The sequence below is a fragment of the Heterodontus francisci genome, chromosome 25, assembly GCF_036365525.1.
Source record: "Heterodontus francisci isolate sHetFra1 chromosome 25, sHetFra1.hap1, whole genome shotgun sequence".
Classification (NCBI taxonomy): Eukaryota; Metazoa; Chordata; class Chondrichthyes; order Heterodontiformes; family Heterodontidae; genus Heterodontus; species Heterodontus francisci.
The window spans coordinates 72815569-72838881 of NC_090395.1; the positions used below are offsets into that span (position 1 = coordinate 72815569).

The 23313-nt window shown below is 42.5% G+C and overlaps 1 protein-coding gene across 7 annotated transcripts in view; it reads right to left on the minus strand.

Annotated features, from left to right (window-relative positions):
- The window catches only part of LOC137383986 (suppressor of tumorigenicity 7 protein homolog), a 190288-nt gene that overhangs the window by 123122 nt on the left and 43853 nt on the right, over window positions 1-23313 (minus strand). For 5 of the 7 annotated variants that reach the window (XM_068057498.1, XM_068057494.1, XM_068057492.1 and 2 more), the window contains exon 2: window positions 19439-19521. Coding sequence is in view for 3 of the 7 variants with exons in the window: in XM_068057497.1 (XP_067913598.1) it covers window positions 19439-19521 (83 nt within the window). In the remaining 4 variants the exon portion in view is untranslated. Of the gene's footprint in view, window positions 1-1911; window positions 2075-19438; window positions 19522-23313 lie in introns of all 7 variants that reach the window. The other 2 variants (XM_068057493.1, XM_068057495.1) reach the window with 1 other exon arrangement.

Consider the following 23313-nt stretch of genomic DNA (forward strand, 5'->3'; position numbering starts at 1 on the left):
AATTTGGCTACAACATACTTGGTCCCTGCATCCAAGTCATTCATACAGATTGTAAATAGTTAAAGCCCCAGCACTGAACCCTGTGGGACTTCACTAGTTATGGTTTGCCAACCTGAAAATGCCCCATTTATCCCGACTCTGTTTCCTGTTAGTTAGCCAATCCTTTATCCATATTACCCCCAACACCATGAACTGTTATCTTGGGTAGTAACCTTTTATGTGACATCTTATCGAATGTCTTTTGGGAATCCAAATACACTGCATCTACTGGTTCCCCTTTATCCACCTGCTTGTTACATTCTCAAAGAACTCAAATAAATTTGTCAAACATGATTTTCCTTTCATACAACTGTGTTGATTCTGCCGGATTGTACTGTGATTTTTTAAGATGTCCTGCTGCTACTTCCTTAATAATTGATTCTAGCACTTTTCCAATGATGCATGTTAGGCTGACTGACCTATAGTTTCCTGCTTTCTGTCTCCCTCCTTTCTTGAATAGAGGTGTTACCTTTGCAGTTTTTTAAACCACCGTGATCTTGGCAAAATTTAGGGAATTTTGGAATATTATAACCAATGCATCCACTATCTCTGTAGCCACTTCTTTTAAGACACTAGATTGCAGGACATCAGGTCCAGGACTCGTCAGCCTTTAGTCCCATTCGTTTTCCTCGTACTTTTTCTCTAGTGGTGGTGATTGTTTTAAGTACCTCCCTCCCTTTTGTCTTTTGATTTTCCATTATTCTTGGGATGCTTTTTGGGTCTTCTACTGTGAAACAAACAAACTTGGTCAAAAACCAAGTTGTGACCACAACATTGGTTTTGTGTTGTGTCGGGTGACTTGAAGATTGTAAAAAAATTAATCCACATAGACAACTGAATTTCACAACAGGACTTTGAGATGTCACAGAGAATTCCCAATCAAGCAGTATTAATTGCAATAAAGCAATTGTGTCACAGAATTCTATTTATTTATATTCATTCTCGGGATATGGGCATCACTGGCAAAGATGGCATTTATTGCCCACCCCAGGTCATAGTGGGCTTTCATCTTGCACCACTGCAGTCCATGTGATGAAGGTGCTCCCACGGTGCTGCTGGATATGGAGCTCGAGCATTTTTGACACAGCGACCATGAAAGGATGACCGGTTAGGTGTCCAAATCAGGATGGCACACGTTTGGAGATGATGGTGTTCCCAAGCAACTACTGTCCTTGTCCTTTTAGGTGGTGGAGATCATGGGTTTGGCAGAGGCTACTGAAGATGCCTTGGCAAGTTGCCGTAGTGCATCCTCTGGATGGCACACACTGCAGCCAATATGGTTATATTTCACAAGCTAATTCCAACAATACAATGGATCGTGTACAAAGAGAATTCATCTTATGAGGGAAGTTGAGAAAGCTAATGCAGGTAAATTGTTTACTGCAGTGATGGTTGCAAAGCAGGGGATACAAGCTAACAGTAACTAAGTAAGTCAGGAGAAACCTTTTCACCCAGGTAACTGAGCTACGGAATAAATTAACAGGAAAGGGCATTGGAACATAGTCTAAATAGATTCTGGAGATAATTGGACACATTTGTGGAGAAAAAGACTGAGGGATATGGTGGGGAGGTGGACTTGGTCTTAGACTTGTTGGGTCTAAGCCCTTAATTGTAGGAACAGAATTCTGTCAGAATTTTACATTATTTCATCTCCAGCAATTTAAAGTTATGGTAGTGATATATTGTTAAAAGTTCACTGTTGCTAAATTTAACTAAGTAGAGGACAGCAGAAAATGTCCCTCTAGGAAATCTACAATTGTAGCAGAAATCACTTGGCATTTAAATTGAACAGTAATATGTAGAACATGCTCCTTGAAACCAAGTCAATTTTGTTAAACAAAAATAATCAAGAGTATCAATAGAAGTAATTACCCGACACATTTTGCCTGTTTGATTCAGTTTCTCCATTGCTGGCGTTAAAATGAACCGAAGGCGAGTTATTATCCACCGCGCCAAGCAGTGGCCGCAAATGGCTTACGGAGACCTGCTCAATGAAGGATGTGCCGTACTTCCGAAAATACCACCACTCAAATATCTGAAACGGGAAAGCAGAAGTACAGGGATTGAACCATTACCTGACAATGCTGCCCCCTTCCTCCATCCTCAGCCAAGTCACAAAGGAAATTGAATCTGCTTAACAAATGCTAAAGTGTCAGTTGCGGCTCAATGGGCAGCTCTATCACCTCGGAGACAGAAGAACATGGGTTCGAGCCCACTCCAGAGACTTGAGCACATAAACCAGGCTGGCACTCCTAGTGCAGTACCAAGACAGGGAGTGCTGCACTGTTGGAGGTACCGGCTTTCGATGAGGTCCCATCTGCCACTCGGGTGAACGTAAAAGATCCTATGGTACAATAATCTCAGAACAGCATCTCAAAGAACAGTAGTAGAGTTCTCCCTGTATCCTGGCTAATATTTATCCCAGAACCAAAACACTATTACAGATTATCTGGTCATTATCATAGTGCTGTTGGTGGAAGCTTGCTATGCACAAACTGGCTGCCACGTTTCCAATGTTACAACAATGACTAGACTTCAAAAGTACTTAATTGCCTGTAAACCACTTTGGGACACCCTGAGTTTGGGAAAGTCCAATAGAAAACAAGGTTTTTTTGTGGATCTTAAGAGTGAGTTCAGTTTGTATCGATCTTTTCTGGTGACATTTCCACTGATTTTCTTTTCAAGACCAGGAAAAAGTAACAGTTTAGTTTTAGTTTAGAGATACAGCACTGAAACAGGCCCTTCGGCCCACCGAGTCTGTGCTGACCATCAACCACCCATTTATACTAATCCTACACTAATTCCATATTCCTACCACATCCCCACCTGTCCCTATATTTTCCCTACCACCTACCTATACTAGGGGCAATTTATAATGGCCAATTTACCAATCAACCTGCAAGTCTTTGGCATGTGGGAGGAAACCGGAGCACCCGGAGGAAACCCACGCAGACACAGGGAGAACTTGCAAACTCCACACAGGCAGTACCCGGAATTGAACCCGGGTCGCTGGAGCTGTGAGGCTGCGGTGCTAACCACTGCGCCACTGTGCCGCCCTAGTGGCTAGTATCAGCAGGTCACAGGACCTAACAAAACATATACCTGCCCTTCTTCTTCACCTGTAACTCCATCCCCACAAATGGCCCCAACCTACAGAAGTGCTCAACTGTGGGCTCCTCAGTCTCCAAACACCTTCCTCTCCCTCATCCAAATAGCTTTCTAAATGCATGCGCCTGGAAGAAGTGGATAGGGGAGGATCACAGCTGAGACCAATCCTGCTCGCACCTCATTCACTCACTAACCATTGAGCAGAAGTCACTGGCTGTGCCTTCAACTACCTGGGCCCTAAGCTCTGGAATTTCCCCCCTAAGCCTCTCCGCTGCTCTACCTCTCTCTCCTCCTTGAAGATGCTCCTTAATTCTAAGTATTCAAAAACAGGGCAGCACAGTTGGCAACACCAGGAGCCATCACCAGGGTTACTCCAGTGCAGATAAGAAGCACCTGGTTAAAAAGCAGAACTGGCAAAGCCTGAGGGAAAGATGGCCAGTGGACAGCACACAGCCCTGGTGTAGAGAGAATAAGAAATACACCTTACATTTTTATAGAAAAAAATCAATTCAAGAAATCAAAGTTTATAGCAAATATAGTTTATAGCCTGGGCCACCAGCAGCTCCCACTGCCCCACAGCCTGGGCCACCAGAAGTATATCTAATACAGTGCAATGCCACGTTATGCGTTATAACAACATTTCCTCACTGCACCACCAAGGGAGCAAACCTGATGTCGAAGCAGCAAAAAAAAAAAACAGCTGTTAATTTGTCCATGTCAAACGTTCATGCTGCACATGCATCCCAGCGCTAGTTTCAGTGTATGTCCTGAAATGTTTTTTTTTTACAAAGAATTTCACATTCTACAGCCTCAGTTTCCATTGCACAGGCTTAAACCTTTAACTTCTTGTGACCATTCCAATGAATCTGTATATGGGTGGCGCAGTGGTTAGCACCGCAGCCTCACAGCTCCAGCGACCCGTGTTCAGTTCTGGGTACTGCCTGTGCGGAGTTTGCAAGTTCTCCCTGTGTCTGCGTGGGTTTTCGCCGGGTGCTCCAGTTTCCTCCCACATCCAAAGACTTGCAGGTGATAGGTAAATTGGCCGTTGTAAATTGCCCCTAGTGTAGGAAGGTGATAGGAAATATGGGATTACTGTAGGGTTAGTATAAATGGGTGGTTGTTGGTCGGCACAGACTCGGTGGGCCGAAGGGCCTGTTTCAGTGCTGTATCTCTAATAGAAAAAATATATATATCATTTCAAGTTGAAATAAAATGCCTCTGGCATGGTGAAAAAGAAAGTTTTTTTTGTTTTTAAAAACTTTCTGCAAGAGTACATAAGTTATAATGTGCACTTTCAGAAGATTTTATGTACACAGTTTGAAAGCATTGCTTTAATGAATTCGTACGAGCTGAAAGCATGCTGCTTGGTGGTGAAGGGTACAAACATAATGACTGAAGTGTTGCTTTCTCTGCCTCAAAAGCCACAAACAACAGGCGCCACTTGCTGGCTGGTTTGAAATTTGCAAGGTGGGTCTTTGAGGAGCAGAAGCAGGATCGCATTTAAATTTTCCTGACAACAGATTCCCTGAGCAGCCAACACCGGCAATCGGAGATGTCACTACGTCTGCGTGAATCTAACAGAATTCTGTCAGAATTTTACATTATTTCATCTCCAGCAATTTAGAGTTATGGCGGTGATATATTGATAAATGTTCACTATTGCTAAATTTTACTAAGTAGAGAACAGCAGAAAATGTCCCTCTAGGAAATCTACAATTGAAGCAGAAATCACAAGAACACAAGGAGTAGGAGCAGGCCATTCAGCCCCTCAAGCCTGCCTCGCCATTCAATAAGACCATGGCTGATCTGTCCCTGGCCTCAACTTCTCTTTCAGGCCTGCTCCGCATACCCCTCGATTTCCTGAGATTTCAAAAATCTATCTACCTCTTTTTAAAATATTTTCAGTGATCTAGCCTCCACAACTCTAGGAGGTAGAGAATTCCAAAAATTCACCACCCTCTGAAAGAAGAAATTCCATCGCATCTCAGTTTTAAATGTGTGACCCCTTATTCTGTAGCTATGTCCCCTAATTCGAGATTCCCCCACCAGTGGAAACATATTCTCAACATCTACCCTGTCAAGCCCCCTCAGAATCTTATATGTTTCAATAAGATCACCTCTCATTCTTCTAAACTCCAATGAATAAAGCCCTAACCTGTTTAGCCATTCTTTGAAAGGACAACCCCTTCATCCCAGGAATCAGCCTAGCGAACCTTTTCTGAACTGCTTCCAATGCTAGTATATCCTTCCTTAAATATGGGAACAAAAACTGTATGCACTACTGCAGGTGTGGCCTCACCAATACCCTGTACAGTTGTAATAAGACTTCCCTATTTTTAAACTCTAACCCCCTAGTAATAAAAGACAAAATTCCTAATTACCTGTTGCACCTGCATGCTGACTTTGAGTTTCCTGTACAACAGCCAGATCCCTCTGCACTGCAGTATTTTCTAGTCTTTCTCCATCTAAATAATAATCTGCCTTTTTATTCTTCCTACCAAAGTGGATTACCTCACATATTCCCACATTGAACACCATCTGCCAAGTTTTTGCCCACTCACTTAACCTATCTACATCCCTTTGCAGATTCTTTGTGTCCTCATCACATGTCTTCCCACCTATTTTTATATCGTCAGCAAATTTGGATACTCTACACTCTGTCCCTTCCTCCAAGTCATTGATACAGATCGTAAACAGTTGAGGCCCTAGGACCACCCCTTGTGGCACCCCACTAGTTACGGCTTTCCTACCTGAAAAAAACCCATTGATCCCGACTCTCTGCCTTCTGTGTGTTAGCCAATCCTCAATCCGTGCCAACACATTACCAATACCCTGAGCTCCTATTTTGTGTAATAACATTTTATGTGGCACCTTATCGAACGCCTTCTGAAAATCCAAATGCACTACATCTACCAGTTCCCCTTTATCCACTGTTAGCTATATTATCAAAGAACTCTAACAAATTTGTCAAACATGATTCCCCTTTCATAAAACCATGTTGATTCTGTTTGATTGCATTATGTTTTTCGAAATGTCCTGCTATTTCTTCCTTAATAATGAACTCTAGCATTTTCCCAATGACATGTTAAGCCAACTGGTCTATAGTTTCCTGCTTTCTGTCTCTCTCCTTTCTTGAATAGGGGTGTCACATTAGCAGTTTTCCAATCCACTGGTACACTACCGGAATCCAGTGAGTTTTGGTATATTATGACTAATGCCTCTACTATCTCTGCAGCCACTTTTTTTAAAACCCTTGGATGCAGGCCATCAGGTCCTGGCGACTTGCCTGTCTTTAGTCCCATCAGTTTGTCAAGCACCTTTTCCCTTGTGATAGAGATTGTTACAAGTTCCTCCCTCCCATTTACACCTTGTTCATCTATTATTGTTGGGATGTTTATAATGTCCTCCATCGTGAAGAACAATGCAAAATATTGGTTTGAATTATCTGCCATTTCCCTGTTCCCTGTTATTAATTCCCCAGTCTCATCCTCTAAGGGTCCCACACTTACTTTAGCTACTCTCTTCCTTTTTATATACCCGTAGAAGCTCTTGCTGTTTGTTTTTATATTCCTTGCCAATTTACTCTCAATCAATTTTCTCTCTCAATTAGTTTTTCAGTCATCTGCTGCTGCTTTCAAAAAAATTCCCAATCCTCTGGTTTACCACTAGTTTTTGCCACTTCATACGCCTTTGATTTTGATTTGATACTCTCCTTAACTTCCTGAGAGCTGGCGGGCAGCCATAAAGACAGGGCTAAATTGTGGCGAGTCGAAGAGACTTAGTAGTTGGCAGGAAAAAAGACAGAGGCGCAAGGAGAGTGCCAACTGTGCAACAGCCCCGACAAACAAATTTCTCTGCAGCACCTGTGGAAGAGCCTGTCACTCCAGAATTGGCCTTTATAGCCACTCCAGGCGCTGCTTCACAAACCACTGACCACCTCCAGGCGCGTATCCATTGTCTCTCGAGATAAGGAGGCCCAAAAGAAGAACTCTCCTTAACTTCCTTTGTTATCCACAGGTGGTTCATCATTTTCTTCGAGTCCTTCCTTCTGACTGGAATAAATGTTTGCTGAGCGTTATGAAATATCTGCTTAAAAGCCTGCCACTGCTCATCTACGGATTTTCCCTGTAGTCTATTTTCCCAGCCCACTTTAGACAACTCTTTCTTCATATCTCTGTAATTGCCCTTGTTTAAGTTGAAGACACTGGTTTGAGACCAGAGTTGCTCACCCTCAAACTGAATTGAAATTCTACCATGTTATGATCGCTTCCCCCTGGAGGATCCTTAACTACGAGATCTCTTATTAATCCTAAATCATTACACATTACCAAGTCTAAAATAGCCTGTTCCCTGGTAGGTTCTGCAATGTATTGTACTAAGAAACAATCCCAGATGCACTCTACAAATTCGTCTTCCATGCTACCTTTGCCAATTTGATTTGTCCAGTCCATATGCAGATTAAAATCACCCATGATAATTGCAGTGCCCTTTTTATACGCCTCCATTACTTCCTGATTAATATTTTGTCCTACAGACAGGCAACTCCTCGGGGGCATACAGACCACTCACACCCGTGATTTCTTCCCCTTGTTATTCCTTATTTCCACCCAAATTGATTCTACGTTATGATCTGTTACACCTATATCATTACTGCACTGATCCCTTCCTTTAATAACAAAGCTACCCCACCTCCTTTTCCTTTCTGCCTATTCTTCCGGAACATCCAATATCCTTGAACATTGAGATTCCAGCCCTGGTCATCCTGCAACCACGTCTCTGTGATAGCAATCAAATCATTCATTTATTTCTATCTGCCGTCACTTGGCATTTAAATTGAACAGTAATATGTAAAACATGCTCCTTGAAACTAAGTCAATTTTGTCAAACAAAAATAACCAACAGTATCAACAGAAGTAATTACCCGACACATTTGGCCTGTTTGATTCCGTTTCTCCATAGCTGGCGTTAAAATGAACCGAAGGCGAGTTATTATCCACCGCGCCAAGCAGTGGCTTACGGAGACCTGCTCAATGAAGGGTGTGCCGTACTTCCGAAAATACCACTCAAATATCTGATGGTGCAAATGCAGAGAACTGTCTACCTGCAAATCAGTTCCAACACAAATGGAAACAAACTGCTGGGATGGTCTATACATCATGTACAATTCAAAGCCAGGGCAATTGAACAGTTTGGCAAACTTGTCACCTCACCAGCAACTTGCCACTGTCTTTGGGATTCATTAGAAACTGAAGTAATGCTCGGATTAGAAAAAAGTAAACATAACACCAATATTTAAAGGGTCAGAGCGTACCAGGAAATTGCAGACCAGGGAGCATAACTATAACTATTTGCATTTCTATATTGCCTTTAAATGTAGTAAAATGCCCCAAGACTCTTCACAGGAACGTTATCAGACAACATAGAAAAATAGGAGTAGGCCATTCGGCCCTTCGAGCCTGCGCCGCCAGTCAATACGATTATGGCTGATCATCCAAACTCAGTACCCTTATCCTTTGATCCCTTTAGCCCTAAGAGCTATATCTAACTCTTTCTTGAATATACTTAATGAATTGGTTTCAACTGCTTTCCATGGTAGAGAATTCCACATGTTCACCACTCTCTAGGTGAAGAAATTTCTCCTTATCTCAGTCTTAAACGGCTTACCCCTTATCCTTAGACTGTGACCCCTGGTACTGGACTCCCCTGCCATCGGGAACATCCTTCCTGCTTCTAGTCTGTTCAGTCCTGTTTGAATTTTGTAGCTTTCTATGAGATTCCCTCTCATTCTTCTAAACTCTAGCGAATACAAGCCTAATCCACTCAATCTCTCTTCATACGTCAGTCCTGCCATACCAGGAATCAGTCTGGTGAACCTTCGCTGCACTCCCTCTATAGCAAGAACATCCTTCCTCAGATAAGGAGACCAAAACTGCACATAATACTCCAGATGTGGTCTCACCAAGGCCTTGTATAACTGCAGCAAGACATCCTTGCTCCTGTACTCAAACCCTTTCGCTATGAAGGCCAACATACCATTTGCCTTCTTACCTGCTTGCTGCACCTGCACGTTTACTTTCAGTGACTGGTGCACAAGGACACCCAGGTCTCGCTGCACCTCCCCCTTTCCCAATCTATCGCCGTTCAGATAATCTGCCTTTCTGTTTTTGCCGCCAAAGTGGACAACCTCACATTTATCCATGTTATTCAGCATCTGCCATGTATTTGTCCACTCACGCAACCTGTCCAAATCACACTGGAGCTTCTCTGCATCCTCCTCACAGCTCACACGCCCACCCAGCTTTATGGCGTCTGCAAACTTGGATATATTACATTTAATTCCCTCATCTATATCATTAATATATATTGTGAATAGCTGGGGTCCTAGCACTGATCCTAGCGGTACCCACTAGTCACTGCCTGCCACTCGGAAAAAGGCCCATTTATTCCTACTCTTTGTTTCCTGTCTGCCAACCAGTTCTCTATCCATGTCAGTACCTTATCCCCAATCCCATGTGCTTTAATTTTGCACGCTAATCTCTTACATGGGACCTTAATAAAAGCCTTCTGAAAGTCCAAATAAACCACATCCACTGGTTCTTCCTTATCTATTCTACTAGTTGCATCCTCAAAAAATTCCAGTAGATTTGTCAAGCATGATTTCCCTTTCGTAAATCCATGTTGACTTTGTCCGATCACGTCATTGTTTTCCAAGTGCTCTGCTATTATATCTTTTATAATGGACTCTAGCACTTTTTCCACTACTGATGTCAGGCTAACCGGTCTATAATTCCCTGTTTCTCTCTACCTCCTTTTTTAAATAGTGGAGTTACATTAGCTACCCTCCAATCCATTGGAACTGTTCCAGAGTCTATAGAACTTTGAAAAATGACCACCAATGCATCTACTATTTCTAGGGCCACTTCCTTAAGTACTCTGGGATGTAGATTATAAGACCCGGGGGATTTATAGGCCTTCAATCCCATCAATTTCCCCAACACCATTTCCCTACTCATATTGATTTCATGCAGTTCCTCCTTCTCACTAGGCCCAATGATCCCCAACATTTCTGGGAGGTAATTTGTGTTCTCCTTTGTGAAGACGGAACCAAAGTATGTATTTAATTGTTCTGCCATTTCTTTGTTCCCCATTATAAATTCAAGTTTATGGAGTAACATCTATGGTTGGAATATTTTACAAGATAGAAGGGAGATGCATCTGGTGCAACAAGGATGAGTTAGCATGGATTCACAAGCAGGGAGTTTTTCTCAAGTACTTCAAAGAAATGAAGGCCCATTCACTGTTTACAATATATAAAATGATTTGGAGCTGGCGACAGCAACAAAAATGTTGGTAGAAGACACTAAATTGGTGGGATATCAAATAGAAAACAAAGGGAACCGCAGCATAATGGTAATGGTACTGGACTCATGATCCAGAGACCTGCAATAATAGTTAGGAACAAGAGTTCAAATCCCACCAGGGCAGCTGGAGAATTTAAATTCAATTAATTATTAAATCAGCAATTAAAAGTTAGTCGCAGTAATGATAACCACGTAACTACTGGATTCTTGTAAAAACCCATTAGGTTCACTAATGCCCGTCTGGGGAAGAAATCTACTGTCCTTACCTGGTCTGGCCTATATGTGACGCCAGACCCACAGCAATGTGGTTGACTCTTAACTGCCCTCTGAAATGGCCCAGCAAGCCTCTCAGTTGCATCAAACCACTGCAGAAAAGTTAAATAATAAAACCAACGGACCACCCAAGAAACAGCTGAAGGCACTGGATACTGCAATGGCTATGGGTTCTGACAACATCCTGGCCATAGTACTGAAGACGTGTGTTGTAGAACCAGCTGCACCCCTAGCCAAGCTGTTCCAAAACAGCTACAACACTGGCACCTACACAACAATGTGAAAAATTGCCCAGGTGTGTCCTATTCAAAAAAAGCAGGACAAATCCAATCTAGCCAAGTACCGTCCCATTAGTCTACGCTCAATCATCAGCGAAGTGATGGAAGATATCGTCGACAGTGCTATCAAGCCGCAGTTACTCAGCAACTGATACTCAGTTTGGGTTCCGCCAGGGCCACTCCGCTCCAGCCCTCATCACATCCTTGGCCCATACGTGGACAAAGAAAGAGTTGAATTTCAGAGATGAGGTGAGAGTGACTGCCCTTGACATCAAGGCAGTATTTGACAAAGCATTTCATCAAGGAGCCCCAAGAAAAAAATTAAGTCAATGGGGATCAGAGGGAAAACAATCCATTAGCTGGAATCATAGAGAGCACAAAGCAATATAGTTGTGGCTGTTGAAGGCCAATCATCTCAGCCTCTGGACATCATTGCAGTAGTTCCTCAGGGTAGTATCCAAGGCCCAATCATCTTCAACTATTTCATCAATAACCTTCCTTCCAACATAAGGTCAGTCCTCCAACATAAGGGATGTTCGCTGATGATTGCAGTGTTCAGAACCCTTCATGACTACTCAGATACAGAAGCAGTCCATGCCCACATGTAGAAAAACCTGGACAATATGCAGGCTTGGGCTGACAATGGTAATGAATATTCATGCCACCCAAGTGCCAGACAATGACCATCACCAACAAGAGAGAGAAGCTGACCATCTCCCCTTGACAGTCAACAGCATTAACATCGCTGAATTCCCCACCAACACCCTGGGGGCAACCATTGCCCAGAAACTTAACTAGACCAACCATATAAATACTATGGCTACAAAAGCAAGTCAGAGGCTGCACATTTTGCAGTGGGTAACTCACCTCCTGACTCCCCACAGCCTGTCCACCAACTACAAGGCACAATGTGATGGAATAGTCGCCACTTGCCAAGAAGAATGCAGCTCCAACACTCAAGAAGCTAGACACTGTCCAGGACAAAGCAGTCTGGTTGATTGGCACCCATCCACCATCAGTGCACATAAAAGGCTGGAGAACAAAATTAAGGCTCACGGAATAGGGGGGTCAGTAACCAACTAGATAAAAAATTGCCTTAAGGACAGAAAACAGCGTGTCGTTGTAAATGGTTGCTTTTCAGACTGGAGAATGGTAGATAATGGTGCACCCCAAGAGCCAGTGCTGGGACCAATGCTTTTTTTTGCTCTATATAAATGAGTTGGATCTTGGAATACAGAGTAGAATCTCAAAATTTGCTGACGACACCAAACTTGGAGGTGCGTCAAACACTGAAGATAATATGAATTACCTGCACAAGACATAGATAGGTGAGCAGAATGGGCAGAGAGATGGCAGATGGAATTTAATACCACCAGTATGAGGTGATGCATTTTGGCAGAAAGAATAGGGAGAGGCAATATACACTGAATAGAACAGTTCTGAAAAAATGTGTAAGAACAAAGGGACCTGGGGTACATGCGTCTGAGAGTGTGGAGGCAGGTTCAAATCGAGACATTCAAAAGGGAATTAGACTGTTAACTGAAAAGGAAGAATGTGCAGGGCTACGGGGAGAAGGCGGGGAATGGCATTCGGTGAATTGTTCATTCGGAGAGCTGGTGCAGATACGAAGGGCCGAATGGCCTCCTTCTGTGCTGTAACAATTCTGTGATTCTGAGAGAGCTGGCATGGGCTCGATGGACTGAATGGCTTCCTTCTGTGCTGTAAATGACTATGAATATAAACAGGGCGGCCCTCGGCTACAAAACACAAGACAGGGATGGAGGATACGGGTCGAGAACTCAATGAAACTAACAATACAGCATGCAGCGCATTAAGGAAAACTCGCGGGATCCTGGCATGTAGACAGTGATAGCGCAGAAATCTTAGGAGTTCATAAATGAGTCTGTGCAAGGCACTGATACCATCACACCTGGAGTGCTGTGTACAATTCTGTTCACAAAACTCTAACAAGGATATCCAGGCATGGGAAGCAGCACAGAAATCGACAACCAAACTGACACCGAATTTATATGTCATGTAGTGAAGGTGCTACCAGAGTGCTGTTAGATAGGGTTCCAGGATTTTGACCCAGCACTGAGAAGGCTACAGTGGAATAATGAAGTGTGCAAAGTGTTCGTTGGCAATTTAGTGGAGATGGACAACATTGCTCAGGTGGAAATAGGCAGTCTCTAACTCTCAATCTCATGCTTTCAGAATGCCTCCGTTTTGATATCTGGCTGTTCTTTGCTGTCAGCAGAAAATCAATTGTGCTTGCAACTGACCTTGAAGAAAGCTGCCCACGACGATCTAGCGATTTCTGCCGCGTAAATTTGCTCTTTCCCAATGTCAGTTTAAATCAGACACCAAGTCAAGGGGATCTCCAGGTATCCAGCAGCAGTGAGGTCATCAAGAAGAGTATGCTGCCAATCACACTGAGGTACTCTCACAGACAGTGAACCAGGAAGTTAAAAACCACTCAATCCCTTCAATTTTAATTTAACATTTTTTTTTTTTTACAGATAGTGAAATCAACGACTGGAACATACTTGAGCTTCTGCTTTAATTCCATGTGTATCAAACAAACTTTAAAACAATTTTGGAAAACATGCAGAGATCTTGAGATATTTAACACACATGAATAAAATGACTCTTTCAGAGCCAGTGAGGCTGTTTAGCATTAATTATGAACTTACTACACTTTTAAAAACCCAGTTATTCATTCAACGAAGTGTAATTTTTCAAAGGTCTTTACAGCAATACTAAAAGCATAAGAGTGGAAGTTCTCGCCAGTTCAATAATTTCTACTTGACTGTATTCTGGAGCGACCTTAAATTGCACACTCTCTGAAGTGTAGAACCACTGATAGCACCCTCTGGATTTTCGTGTTTAACTGTGCATGTGCAGACTCCAGAAGTAGCTGAGAGATTCAGAGAAGTACTGAAGGAGAGTGCGGACATTTTTACTGTCATTACTACTTCAAAACCCAGCCCATTAAGTCACAAATCAGCCACAACTTCCTCCCAGCAACATTCTCCTCCAGCCCTACAGCTCGCCGCGGTCTCTGCACTTCTCCACTTCTAGCCTCTTGCGCATCCCTAATTTTAACCTCTCCACCATTGACAGACATGCCTTCAGTTGCCAAGGTCCTATGCTCCAGAATTCCCTCGCTAAACCTCTGTCTCTCGACCTCACTCTTGACCTTTAAGACGTTCCTTAAAGCCTACCTCTTCCACCAAGCTTTTGGTCACCTGTGCTAATATCTCATTTGGCTCAGTGCCAAATTTTGTTGGGCAACACTGCTGTGAAGCGCCTCGGGACATTTTACTATGTTCAAGGTGCTATATAAATGCAAGCTGTTGATGCTTTCTTGGTGATGGACAGGATGCGGAATTTAGCACTCAGCTTAGGGTTGAACAAGACAACAAGAGCGTATGATCAGAGACAGTGGGGTGAGGTGCTGATGGCAAGAGAGTGGAGTTTATGGCAGGGGTCAAAAATGATGACCGTTGTCTTACTGATGCTCGGAATTTGTGGTTGATCCACAACTTAGAAGACAGACAGAGGCCGACTGACAGCATGGGAGTTGGTTGTGAGGTTGAGAGTTAGAGCTGGACGGCATCCGCTGACTCAGTGATTGTGCTTCCCCGTAATCACAAAGACAAAGAGAAGGCCATGAATGGAACCCTTAGCGGATTTCAGAGGTAGGATTGAAAGCTTTTTTTAAAATATATGTAAAATCTACAAACTCTACATAAAACTAAATGTATATTAAAGACTCTACATAAAAAATAAATTTAAATAATGTATATATAATATAAATATGGACCTATTATCTTTACATTAGTTTGGAGGATATGTTAATTTATACTGACAGTATACCATGTCATGCACAATATGGTATTTAAGTTTAAGTCATAAAGTCTAATTCCTATAAGTAAACAGAAGATCAAAGTTTAATAGATGTTTGGTGAGTGATGATAGCAGTTGGAGACGCTTGGAAATTTCCAACTCCAGTCCCATATAGCTGGCTAAAATAAAGCTATTAAAAAATATATACTTTTTACGCTTTTAAGGATGAGGTTTAAAAATGTGACCGCTCTGTCAAAACTTCAATAAATCAGTTCATGGCCTCACTATTTTTTTAATTTCTTTCTCCCAATTTCTCTCCCGAAAGTGCTGACTTGCTGGATATATTTCCATATTTGTGCAGTGTTCGGTTCCATTCGCAGTTCCTCAGATACTGAAGCAGTTGTTGCCCACATGCAGCAAGAGCTGGACAACATTTACTCAGCTAATAAGTAACATTTGTGCCAAGTGTGTGCCAGGCAATGATTATCTCTAATGAGAGAGCGCATAATCACCTCCCATTGTAGTCTATGGCAAGTGGTTCACCTCCTGACTCCCCAAAGCCTCTCCACAAGGACAAGGCAGGAGTGTGATGTAGTACTCTCCACTGGCAGCTCCAACAATACTCACGAATCTCAGAAGACAGCAATCTAGATAAAGCAGTCTGCTTCATTGACACGTCATCCATGATCCGAAATACACACTCCCGACTGTACAAGAGCGTGACTAGTGGGTACAATCTACTGGATGCACTGCAACAACTCACCAAGGTTTCTTCTGCAGCACCTCCAAAACCTGCAACCTCTGCAGAAACTCTCACTTAGTAAATAGTCACATTACTTTATGTGAACTGAACACAAAAATAGAAGCTCCCACAGATAAGAACCCCATCCACCAAGACAAACATCATTCTAATTCCTCCATCAACTCCAATGCAAATCAGTTACTGAAGAACTCGCCAATTTTTTCAGTGCTACGAGCGGATGGAACAGATTAGACAGAAGCAGACTGTTTCCAGTATTCGAAGGAACAAGAGCAAAGGGCCATAGATACAAGATTAAATGTGAGAGATTGAGAATAGGGGGCAGGAGAAACGTCTTCAGAGTTGTGAGGTTGTGGAATTCACTTCCAGAGTTAGTGGTTAATGCAGAAACAGTCAATATTGAAGATTAGATTGGAGAGAGATAGATGAAGGAAAAGGGGGTTGACAAATATGGTAACAGGGTGGGTTCAATGAGATTAGAACTATTTCCTTGCAGGCAAGGTAAATGGCAACACAGACTCTTTGGGGTCTTTGTTTCCATGTTGTAACTGTTATGTATTTCTACGTCAGTCACATAGAATCGTTACAATTCACAACATAGAAACAGGCCATTCAGCCCATCAAATCTCTTTCTCCACATGAACTTAAGGACTCTGCTTCAAAAACAGTTTGCGTCTGTACAAGTGCCCGCAGTCCTCCACTACCTGACCGAATCTTGTTCAGGTCTTCAGATATAGTGCCCACAACAGGGTTGCCTAATCCTGTCCTCATTGTTATGTTCCAGAAAGCCATTTGGTGAAGGATAGTACTGTAGCCAACCTGTAGCCTCGGTCTAACATTTACTTACAGAGTGAAACATTACAAGTATACACCTCAACTACACCTCAGTTTCGGTGAGTGTCTCTTTATATCTGCTCAAGTGAAACCCCAATTAATGCCCTCCATCTGCAGATAATTAAATATAACTGATTTACAATGAAAACTCATATGGGGGAGAATGAGGGGGTGGATTTCCCCTGGTTGCTATCAGGAGCAGGAGGAGGCCATTCAGACGCTCAACCCTGCTCTGACGTTCAACTATACAATGGCTGATCTGCAACTCAATTCCATTTGTCTGTAAGGTTACAACAGGATAAAGATCAACTGGGAAAGTGGGCAAGGGAGTGGCAAATGGAATTTAACGCAGACAAGTGTGAAGTGATGCATTTGGGGAAGTTAAACCAGGTCAGGACATATACAGTGATGGCAGGGCCCTGGGGAGTGTTGTTGAGCAGAGACACCTTGGGGTGCAAGTACATAGTTCCCTGAACAGGTAGACAGGGTGGTGAAGAAGGCGTATGGCATGTTTGCCTTCATCGGCCGAAGCATTAAGTACAAGAGTTGAGACGTCATGTTACAGTTGTACATAACGTTGGTTAGGCCGCATTTGGAGTACTGTGTGCAGTTCTGGTCGCCGCACTACAGTAAAGATGTGATTAAGCTAGAGAGGGTGCAGAAAAGATTCACAAGGATGTTGCCTGGCTTGGAGGGCTTGAGTTATAAAGAGAGATTGAATATGCTGGGTCTGTTTTCCCTGGAGCAAAGGAGGCTGAGAGGGGACATGATAGAGGTATATAAAATTATGAGAGGCATAGATAGGGTAGATAGCCAGAGTCTGTTTCTCATGGTAGGGGTGACTAAAACTAGAGGGCATAGATTTAAGGTGAAGGAGGAGGTTTAAAGGGGATCAAAGGGGTAAATATTTCACACAAAGAATAGTGGGTATCTGGAATGAGCTGCCTGAGGTGGTGGTGGAGGCAGGAACAGTAGCGACATTTAAGAGGCATCTGAACAGGTACTTGAATGAGCAAGGCATAGAGGGATATGGAATTAATGCAGGCAGGTGGGATTAGTATAGATAGGCATTATGGTCGGCATGGACGTGGTGGGCCAAAGGGCCTGTTTCTATGCTGTATGACTATGACTATATGACTCTTGCCCCATATTACTCAAAACCCTTAAGAATATACGAATTAGGAGCAGGAGTAGGCCACTCGGCCCTTCGAGCCTGCTCAGCCATTCAATAAGCTCATGGCTGAACTGATCACTCCACATTTCCACCTACCCCCGATAATCTTCCACCCCCTTGCTTATCAAGAATCTATCTACCTCTGCCTTAAAAATATTCAAAGACTCTGCTTCCACCGTCTTTTCAGGAACAGAATTCCAAAGACTCATGAACCTCAGAAAAAAATTCTCCTCGTCTCTGTCTTAAATGGGCGACCCCTTATTTTTAAACAGTGACCCCTAGTTCTAGATTTTCCCAAAAGGGGAAACATCCTTTCCACATCCACCTGTCAAGACCCCTCAGGATCTTTTATGTTTCAATCTTCCTCTTCTAAATTCCAGCAAATACAAGCCTAGCCTGTCCAATCTTTCCTTGTAAGACAGCCCACCCATTCCAGGCATTAGTCTAGTAAACCTTCTCTGTACTGCCTCCAATGCACTTACATCCTTTCTTAAATAAGGAGACCAGTACTGTACACAGTACTCCAGATGGGGTCTCACCAATGCCCTGTATAACTGAAGCAATTCCCCTCACGATAAATGATAACATTGTTAACTTTCCGAATTACGTGCTGTACCTGCATACTAACCTTTTGCCATTCATGCACTAGGACACCCAGATCCCTCTGCATCTCAGAGCTCTGCAATCTCTCACCATTTAGATAATACGCTTCTTTTTTATTCCTCCTGCCAAAGTGGACAATTTCACACTTTCCCACATTATACTCCATTTGCCAGGTCTTTGCCCACTCATTTAACCTATCTATATCCCTTTGTAGCCTCCTTATGTCATCTTCACATGTTACGTTTCTACCTATCTTTGTGTCATCAGCAAATTTAGCAACCATACCTTCAGTCCCTTCATCGAAGTCATTTATATAAATTGTAAAAAGTTGAGGCCCCAGCACGGCACACCACTCGTTACATCTTGCCAACCTGAAAATTACCCATTTTTGCCTTCTCTGTTTCCTGTTAGCTAGCCAATCTTCAATCCATCCAAATATGTTACACTCCCTACACCATGAGCTTTTATTTTCTGCAATAACCTTTGATGTGGCACCTTATCAAATGTCTTCTGGAAAACTAAGTACAATACATCCACTGGCTCCCCTTTATCCACAGCACATGTAACTCCCTCAAAGAACTTCAATAAATTGGTTAAACATGATTTCCTTTTCACAAAACCATGTTGACTCTGCCCTACTGTAACGTGTTTAATAATAGTTTATCTAATAGAAATCTACTGATCTGAGTCTTGAAAGCTCCAACTGATGACCAACATCCACAACCTACTGGTGGAGAGAATTCTAGATTTCACTAGGCTTTGTGTGAGTAAGTGCTCCCTGATTTCACTCGTGAGTGAGCTCTCTCTCATTTTATTGTACCCCTTCCTTCTCCATTTCCTCAGATATTTTCTCATCAACCCTTTCAACTCCATTTAAGGTTTTAAATACCTCTATGAGAACACCTCGTAATCTTCTATACTCTGGGAAATACAAGCCAATGAGTTAACAGCATTGGAAACAGAGCGAGATCATTTATGTTCGCCACTGTTAGCAAAATGGAGAATAAGTTATAAAAGAATGAGATTTTTTTGTAGAAGCTGCCATCAGAGAAAATGTTCCTCCAGGAGACCACATCCATTAGGGGTCAGTAGAGAATGGCTAGGTGCAGAATTCCTGATCAATGGAAGAGAGTTTATTTTTAAATAACATAATACTTACTAATATGAGTCCTGATATGAGTGAGGACGTCCCTGTTAATGCCACATAGAACTTCGGAGTCAATGTGTTCAGAAATGCAGTTACTGAAAGAAAGAGAAATTATTCACAGGTAAACAAGGAAAACATACCGTGACAGCAACAGAAGTACATGAGAAAATAAGGAAGCAGACTGGAAGCTTTTTCAGTCACCTAACGGATGAGGTGAAAATTCAGACCAAGTAGATGAAATGAAGATCACTCTCGCATTCATTCCATCTGCTAGTTAAGTTTTCCTTCAATACTCTGTGGATGGTCAGCCGTGGCTCAGTGGGTAGAATTCTCGCCTTAGAGTCAGAAGGTTGTGGGTCCCACTCCAAATATTTGAACATGATCAAGGCTGACACTTTCAGTGTCATACTGAAGAAGAATGCCAGAGGTGCTGTCTCTCAGATGAAATATTAAACCAAGAGTTTGTCTGCTTGTTTCGGTGGATGCTAAAAGATCCCATGGCACTATTCACAGATCAGCAGAGAATTTCTGTGCATCCCATCCAACATTTGTCCCTCAAGCATCGCTGAAAAAGATTAACTGGGCGCTTATCGTACTGCTGTTTACAGAACCTTGCTGTGCGCAAATCAGCTGCTACATTTTCCACCATAACGATGACTGCACTCCAGAAGTAATGCATTGATTGTGAAGAACTTTGGGATGTGTCAAAGGCACAAGTTATTTCTTAATTATCGTATAAGTACAAATTGGTTCAAGTCCCACTCCAGGGCTCGAGCAAAAAAATCAAGGCTGACGCTCCTGTGCAGCACTGAGGGAGGTGCTGTCTTTCGGATGAGACCTTAAACAGACACCCTGCCTGCTTGCCCGGGTAGATGTAAAAGATCCTATGGCACTATTTCAAAGAGAAGGGGAGTTATTCCCACTGTCCTGACCAATATTTACTCTTCAATCAACATCACAAAACAGACTTGCTGTTTGTGGGAGCTTGCCGTGTGCACGTTGGCTGCCGTGTTTCCTGCATTACAACAGTGACTACACTTGAAAAAAAGTACTTCATTGACTATGAAGCACTTTGAGACACCCGGTGATCACAAAAGGCGTTAGATAAATGCAAGTTTTTTTCACATCATTTAAAAAACGCAACTGTGATCCTCAGAAAGGTTCAATAACATTGAAGGACCAGAAGGTGGCAGTAGAAGGCCTTCAACAAGCCACCACTTACAAAATAAAAAGCTCAGCTCAATTATTCCAGTCATCTGGGATTCTTTGCAAACATGGTCATCAGAGTGAGGGACATCAGTGTTTGAAACAAGGATTGCGTGAACATATGATTAATTGATGGTACTGTTCAGTGAACATTTAAAACAAGAAATTCAACTCAAAACCTTATCCCAAGCAGGCTTGGATCTCTGCTCACTGAATAGGATATGGAGAGAAAGAAAGGATAAACGTGCATTTCTATAGTGCCTTTCACAACCTAAGGATGACCCAAAGCACTTACAACTAGTCATAGTTGTAATATAGGAAACACAGCAGCCAATTTGCACAAAGCAAGTTCCCACAAATGGAAAACGACCAGATAAAGCACTCAGCGATGTTGGTTGAGAGATAAATATTGGGCAGAACACTGGGGAGAACATTCCCCTGCTCTTCTTCAAAAATAGTGCTGAGAGGTATTTTACGCCCACCTGAGGGGCCAGATGGGGCCTCAATTTAACGCCTCATCTGAAAGACGACACTTCTGACAGCGTAGCACTCTTTCAGTACGACACTGCGAGTATCAGTCTAGATTTTGTGAAGTCTCTGGAGTGGGACTTGAACCCACAATCTTCTAATTCAGAGGCGAAAACACTGCCCACTAAATCACAGCTGATACGTTGGCATAGCTATTTTAATGGTGTAGATTTTGACAAGAAGTCTGCCGGTGGTTCAAATGGTCTGACAGGTTGGACTGTGGCACCACATGAAGCAGAATATCCTGAGGGGGGCGGGGGGGCTAGGCCATTGACCCATAGCTTTTCTTAAACTCTGGCTATTGAGACCCAAGAACGTTTTTGTTTTCCTACGACACTTGTATAGTGAGATGTTAGTTTGAATGTTTTGCAATTTTGTTTCTCCAATTTTGAAAGCAAGTACAATTTAAAGGGTGTAATTTTAAACTAATGCAATGCTAAAGCATTCGCACTTGAGGTCTGCAGTTTATGCCTCCCGTCGCAGTTTTATCACGGGGTGTAGTACATAGCAGGAGTTTAAATCAATGCACTTTAACGTTGTGTGACAGTCGTAATTTGTCTCCTCAAATTGCTCACGCTACTTCCAAGGCCAGAGACAGACCTGTACTCACAAATTCTGTTATCCCAGTGTCATACAGTGACAGACCTGTTCCCATCAGTATTGTTATCCCAGTGTTATACCGTCACAAACCTGTACCCACCAGTACATGTACCCCAGTGTTATACAGTGACAGACCTGTACCTACCAGTACTGTACCCCAAGACATCTCAGCCAATGAAATGCATTTACAGTGTAATGCAGGAAAATGTGGCAGGCATATTGTGCACTTCAAGACTCCACTAACAGCAATTAGGGAAGTGGCCAAGTAACCTGCTTTTTTTTTTAAAAAAACATTCCTTCAGAGATAAATACTGACCACGACACCAAGGATAACTGGTCACCCCTCTTCAAAAGGGTGGCCATCTTTATATCAAACCGACAAGACAGACGGGGCCGGGGCTTAATGTCTCATCCAAAACACCTTCAACAGTGCAGCTCTCCCCCTGTACTGCACTGGAGTATCAGCTTAGATTAAATCCTCAAGTCTTTAGAATGGAGCTCAAACCCACAACCTTCTGACTCTGAGGTAACAGGGTTACCCACTGTACCAATGTAGCTGGTAGGTACAAAACTGTCACTGCTACTGGGCGTGATGGGATTAATCTAGAGGTGAATTACGAGTATCAGAATAGAATTGGTTAACCATGTTAAGGCATATTGACTTTTTTATCCTTATACAATATTAGTACAAAAGACTCCATAAGCTGAGTGACACTACCATATGGCAATAGTCTAATATAAACGTAATACAATGACAAATTCTTTTAGATTAAAAATATTTCTTTCATCCCAACGCACTTCTGTTCATCAACTTCTCAGTATACACTTATCATGAAACTTCCTACGTAAACTTGTCATGATGTAATTACACCCTCCTGCCAGTGATAGCACTGCAATACCCACTTTTCATCTCCCAGCTCCTCAGCCTATACTGTAGAGAAGCTCCTATACTTCACCAAACCTAGGTCTCTGCTTCCAGATCACTGTCTAGTAACTTAACTACAAATATAAAATCAAATATTACATAAAATCAGGTCAGATTGTAGGACTTTAAAACAGCCACCGCTCCCAAGACCACCAATCCCCACCTTCTAACGAAGCTTCACTTAAAGCACTTGGTCTCAACTCCATGAATGCAGAACCATGAGAGAACTGGTCATTACACAGAGTATGGGAAAACAGATTAAAATATTCAATTCAGAGTGGAGCTATAACAAGAAACGCAGATTCAGAGCTGCTAATAACCAGGTCTTGCTTTCTCCAAACGACAATCCTCTATCAATGCACCAATCGCTCATTTTGGGGTGTTGGCTGGTTGTCAAATAGTCTAGAGTATTTTAAGAATGTCAACACTACGCTAATGCAAGTGAGTCTATTCTCTTCAGATTATACATTATGGAAATGTTTATGAAAACCAGGGCAGCAAACATCTTTGGAAAGTGGCTACTTAATTGTGCACTAATCATTAAGTTTTATTTTGCGCCAAAGAGGAAACTGGTAGGGTGGAAAATGTGGGGTAAAGTGCAAGGAAAAGGCAGCTTTTTCTCTATCAC